This window comes from Prorops nasuta, unplaced genomic scaffold (genome assembly GCF_024137725.1).
Source record: "Prorops nasuta isolate Cenicafe-Biocafe unplaced genomic scaffold, Cenicafe_Pnas_1.2 PNAS00001, whole genome shotgun sequence".
Lineage (NCBI taxonomy): Eukaryota > Metazoa > Arthropoda > Insecta > Hymenoptera > Bethylidae > Prorops > Prorops nasuta.
This window is the reverse complement of record NW_027116798.1, coordinates 3,882,692-3,887,796: the sequence shown is the minus strand read 5'-3', so window position 1 is coordinate 3,887,796 and position 5,105 is coordinate 3,882,692. Positions and strand designations below refer to the sequence as shown.

General features: G+C 29.0%; 2 protein-coding genes across 3 annotated transcripts; one reads left to right on the top strand and one right to left on the bottom strand.

Annotated features, from left to right (window-relative positions):
* Nucleotides 1-1,256: 1,256 nt before the first annotated feature.
* LOC136774856 (uncharacterized) lies at nucleotides 1,257-2,582 on the top strand. Its single transcript, XM_066729337.1, has 4 exons — nucleotides 1,257-1,561; nucleotides 1,636-1,802; nucleotides 1,939-2,297; nucleotides 2,451-2,582. Exons 1-4 carry the CDS (start codon nucleotides 1,257-1,259, stop codon nucleotides 2,580-2,582), a joined length of 963 nt encoding a protein of 320 aa, XP_066585434.1.
* An 85-nt stretch (nucleotides 2,583-2,667) lies between these two features.
* LOC136775578 (uncharacterized) lies at nucleotides 2,668-4,674 on the bottom strand. Of its 2 annotated transcripts, XR_010822960.1 has the most exons (6): nucleotides 4,618-4,674; nucleotides 4,370-4,536; nucleotides 3,585-4,172; nucleotides 3,284-3,523; nucleotides 2,890-3,066; nucleotides 2,668-2,798 (listed from the first exon to the last, which is right to left on the bottom strand). XR_010822960.1 is itself a non-coding variant. In XM_066730567.1 (4 exons), exons 2-4 carry the CDS (start codon nucleotides 4,458-4,460, stop codon nucleotides 3,384-3,386), a joined length of 819 nt encoding a protein of 272 aa, XP_066586664.1. In that variant the 5' UTR covers nucleotides 4,461-4,536; nucleotides 4,618-4,674; the 3' UTR covers nucleotides 3,186-3,383. The 2 variants fall into 2 exon arrangements, 1 of the variants encoding a protein (XP_066586664.1); XM_066730567.1 differs by lacking the exons at nucleotides 2,668-2,798; nucleotides 2,890-3,066 and having other exon boundaries at nucleotides 3,186-3,523.
* Between the last annotated feature and the right edge of the window lie 431 nt (nucleotides 4,675-5,105).

Genomic DNA, 5,105 nt, shown 5'->3' with positions numbered 1-5,105 from the left:
ATTGACGTTGAGGGAACAACGTATTTACCCATAACCAATTCGAAACGGTTGAATACAAGGCATCTTTCTAACATTTTTTAAACGTACGTTGTATTCTCCAAGAGAAATAACGTTTAACTTCCGTTGATGAAGCAACGTTTTTCTCCACAACTAATATGAAACGGTAGAATTGATGGAATCTTTCTAATATATTTTAAATATTGATTTTTTCTATAGATGCAACGATTAAATGATGTTAGCACAACGTTTTCTTCGTGAACTGAAATTATGTCAAGGAAACAGTTCAAATATTGTTTTTAGTAATATTTATTCAAATGATTAAAAAATTGCAATTTATAAAAATATTTAACAACAAAGATTTTTAGGATTTAATTCGAAATAAAAAATAATGTAAGGTGATTTTCAATAACAGTTGCATATTCATCAAAATTGTAACGATCTATCATATGCTAACGTAGCTTAATGGTTAAGGTGCGCGCCATGTTAGAAATTCTTTCAGCTATTTTACGATTTGTAGCCAATTCCAGGAGAAAGGAGACTCGAAGGATCGTCCGCTGTGCTTCTAACTAGGATGCAGATTATTATAGTGTGTAAGATTCGATGATTGATAGAAATCAATATAAAGACAATTAATTCATATAGATTACGTGTAGGAGGAAAAACCTGCTGCACGCAGGTTCGCGTCCAGCCATCTCCTAATATTTTTTCTTTTTTTTTTTTAGTAAAAATTGATTGTATAATGGTAACTTATAATATTTTGTGATTTTAATGCAAATTGAAGTGTTAAATTATTCACGCGATTCAATTTATTCATCCTAAAATTTTTTCAAGCGGACAGAAACGTTAAATCAACCGTTGATAGAAACGTGGATTTTGGCGACATAGGGCACGTTGTTTCAACTATAGATAACGCGTTAAGAAATTACGTTGATTCAACATTTTTGGTTTTATTGGGTAACATTTTAAAGAGCGTACATAGAGTAACAAATCCTGCTTTGTTTTTGTTTTTAATCTGCCTTCAGAAGGTGAGTTCTGTAATGAACTCTTTTCGCTCTGACAGAGTTTGACGGAGTTTTCCCTAGAATTCCCTATTAACTCCGTCTAGTGATATTGTGTCCAAATTGAAAATCGGGAGCTTCTAGCGAGTGTTTAAGGGGTAATGCAGTTACCCCTTCCACTTACAAATATTTCAAACAGGCACTTTCGCGAACTGTCAAATCGCTCTTTAAAATTTCAACATTTTAATTTGACTAAAAATGGAAAACAAGCATTTCATTTTTTCTATATCCTTAGCTGCAGCTCATATAATGAACAGTTCCTCTTCATCTGATGATGAAGTAGTAAAAATTTCAAATTATGTGGAAGAAATTGTACCTCGAATGACTGATAAGCAATTTCAAAGCAATTTTCGAATGTCAAGGACATCTTTTGAAGCATTAATAGGTATGGCTGAAAGAATAAATGAACTTCATCCAATGCCATTAAATGGTTTAGAAAAAATTAGTTTAACAAAAGAACTTTTAATAATGACGTGGTATTTAGCAAATTTGGAATCATTAAGGTACGATTTCTAAAATAATTTATTGAAATAATGTATGTTTTTAGATTTATGTATTTTAATTGAATTATTTATAGATCGGTAGCAGAAAGGTTTGGTATTAGCAAATCTAATTGTTGGAATGCTTTATATAGGGCCTGTTTTTTAATTCAAAAAATAAACCAAACTTATGGGATCATAAAATGGCCTAATGCTGAAAGACAAGCACACATTGCACAAGGATTTTCAAGAAATAATTTTGTTGGTAAATTATATTTTATTTAATTAAAAATAGTATGTATGTATGTACTCATAAGTCAAAATTATAACATTATAATGATGGTTATATATTTAGAAGTAAATGTATATTGCTAATAGGTTTATTGATATTAACATTTTAGGTGTTATAGGATGCATAGATGGTAGTTACATTAGAATTAATCGGCCTAAACTCAATGGCAATTCATATGTTAATAGGAAAGGGTACCATTCTATTATACTTCAGGGCATTTGTGATCATAAAAAGTTATTTATTGATATCTATGCTGGAGAAGCAGGATCATTACATGATTACACTGTATTTAAAAGATCTGAAATCTTTAAACAATTAAGAACTGGACAAGCTGCATTATATGGAAATAATTATTTATTAGGGGATAAAGCATACAAATTATCTCCAACTGTCATGGTAGCATTTAAAAACAATGGCTATCTAACACATAGTCAAAAACAATTTAATAAACAATTAAATAAAATAAGGGTGAAGATTGAAAACACATTTGGATTATTAAAATGCAGATTTCGGCGGCTAATATATATAGAAACACGACGCCTCGATTTATCTGTACTACTAATTTCATCAGCATGCATACTACATAATATTTGTATTTACAATTATGATGATGAATTTCAGTATAATGAGCAAAGTGATACAGAAAATGCTGTCAGTGACGTTAGTAGTGATGAAGAGGAAGATGAAGATATTATGCATGAAGATATGAATACAGCAATAGCAAGAAGGAATCAAATAATGGAAAACTTATAATTTTATTTAATTAATACAGGTAACACAAATAAATTTAACCGCGTACTTAATCTATTATATATTTTGTTCTTATATGTATTCTAAACAAATGTTGAAACTTTTAAAATTTCGCTTTCCTGCAGTAATAGAATGATAAAAAATTCATGCAAGGTACAATTAAACAAAACAAATTTTAATGGTTTTTTTTTCCATAGTTGAAGGTTCGTTATTCTTGCCCTAAAATAAATTGTTTTTCTGTATTCAATGTAATTCAGTCAATGTATATTCTGCAATATATAAATAAATGCATAAACAGGATTGTACTCACAGATAACAAAAAAATTATATTTTATTGCCTCAAAAAAAGTCATGAGAAATAGTATTTTTCATGATCTAAATATAACTTTTTGTAAAATTAATATCCAACACACCAATACAAATTAATTGCTGTAAATTCTGCATTGATAGAATGCAAGGAGCAATCACCACAGAAACATCTGACAACCTAAATAAAATATTCAATATGAATTTTTTTCATTAAAATATTACTTAATCCTAATAGTAGCATTTTGAAACTGCTTGCAGATCTCAATCATGTTATTTCTGATTTTGAGGTTAATACGACCTTGGAACTTGCAGTAAAGAAAACTTAAGACTCTGTCCGACCATTTAACTGATAATTATCAAATTTTCTTAAATATAGTGCGTGAGATATTTAATACCTGCTGGAAATTCCCAAAATACTCCTAGAAAAATTATTGTTTGAAAATTTTAAATATTTTAATCACATTATTTTATTGTAGATTATAACTTGTTTAGAGATCACATTTTATCCAACATTTTTTCGAATAAGAAGTTAAATTTGTCTAATCTATCCATCTTATCTTGATGACGCCTCTCTTTATCATTTATTTTTCTTTTTTTAATCGTAGGCTCCACTTTTCTATAAGAACTTGAACAATCTGAAAGAAATTAATACTTAAATTTCTATAGCTCATTTTATTAATTTTACATTATAATTACCTTGATTTACTTTCAAGCCAGTAATACTACTAATAGTAGCAATAGGTGTAATCTCTGGTTTTTTTTCCATGTAATCGTTCATTGCTGTATAAAACTCCCATGTCCTTCTATTTTCCCCTGATGTATTATTCTTTTGTTTAATGTTTTTGTAGGTTTTTATTAAGCTTTTCCATTTAATCTCAATTGTTTTAGGAAGAATTTTATGGCCTTTAGCTTCATATTTCTTTGAAATTTTGCTCCAAACCATTCGCTTCACACCATTACTAAATTCATCATCTAGTTCTTTTATAGCATCTATTAGAAATATGAAATTTTCTTTCTTCCAAAAGTTCCTATTTCCCTTTTCATCAATTTTTAAAATATTATTATTTTCTGTGTCCGTGATATCTAGTATTTCATCATCATTCTTGGAGCTATCGTGTTCATTATCCACATTGTCTAATATTTTATCATCATATACAGTTGTTTCATTTTCATTATCTAAAATGTCTTTTATTTCATCATGTACAGTTGTGTCCCCTCCTGATATTGTTAGTTGAAATTCTTTAATTATATGATCATTTAATTCAACTAAAATGCAATTCCCCGCTACAATCATATATAAGAAGTATAAATTATATTCTTGTATTATAAATATAGGTTATTAGTACAGTTATTTGTATTGACACAGTTAAGCACTTATTAATTTATACTTATACAAGTACAAATAGTATAACATTTTTCTATTGCTACTGCTTCTTTTTATTACAAGTTATGTGCGATATTAATTTAATAATAACACTTACTTTTTTTCTCTCTTAGTAGTAATTTGTTATTTTCTGAAACAACGACACCATTGTCTATGAGTAAATCGTACTTTTCCTTATTAATCTCCATTTTATATTTGAAATATATATCGTCTAATTGTATATCTTCGATAATAATATGAAAATGCTACCTCCAATTTTAAAACCTGAACAGAAAATAGGTGTTTGGTTAAATATTAAGATTTATCATGAGTTGTTTTTTCTATTGTAAAAAACAACTTTCTTACCTATAAACGTCTTTTTCAGATTCAGTAAGAAATTCTGAAGAGTATTGGTGGCAGGGTCAGCAGGTTAATTGAATAAAATAGAGTCGTAGCTATATTTGTAATAAAGTACACAAAATTAAAATAAAAATTTAACGCCAATGAATCTATTATATCTGTAGATGGAAGGGGTAACTGCATTACCCCTTAAACATTCACTAGAAGCTCCCGATTTTCAATTTGGACACAATATCACTAGACGGAGTTAATAGGGAATTCTAGGGAAAACTCCGTCAAACTCCGTCAGAGCGAAAAGAGTTCATTACAGAACTCGATAAGAGACTGTACTGCAGACTCTGTCGCAAATCTGCTATAAATCTGCGCTCAGGTTATGTGTATAGATTCATTTTGTTTTTGACGTCATTCTGCTAGAAGGCTAGTATGTGCCGGTTCTGACGGCAAATACCAAGTCAAATGTTTCTATAGTTGATAGCAATCTGACAACAAAATTT

Coding starts and splice junctions, on each gene's coding strand:
- LOC136774856 (XM_066729337.1), top strand. CDS start 1,257: ATGGAAAACAAGCATTTCATTTTTTCTATATCCTTAGCTGCAGCTCAT. Junction 1,562..1,635: donor GCAAATTTGGAATCATTAAG/GTACGATTTCTA, acceptor AATTATTTATAG/ATCGGTAGCAGAAAGGTTTG. Junction 1,803..1,938: donor TTCAAGAAATAATTTTGTTG/GTAAATTATATT, acceptor TTAACATTTTAG/GTGTTATAGGATGCATAGAT.
- LOC136775578 (XM_066730567.1), bottom strand. CDS start 4,460: ATGGAGATTAATAAGGAAAAGTACGATTTACTCATAGACAATGGTGTC. Junction 4,173..4,369: donor ACTACTAAGAGAGAAAAAAA/GTAAGTGTTATT, acceptor ATATGATTGTAG/CGGGGAATTGCATTTTAGTT. Junction 3,524..3,584: donor TGGCTTGAAAGTAAATCAAG/GTAATTATAATG, acceptor AATTTCTTTCAG/ATTGTTCAAGTTCTTATAGA.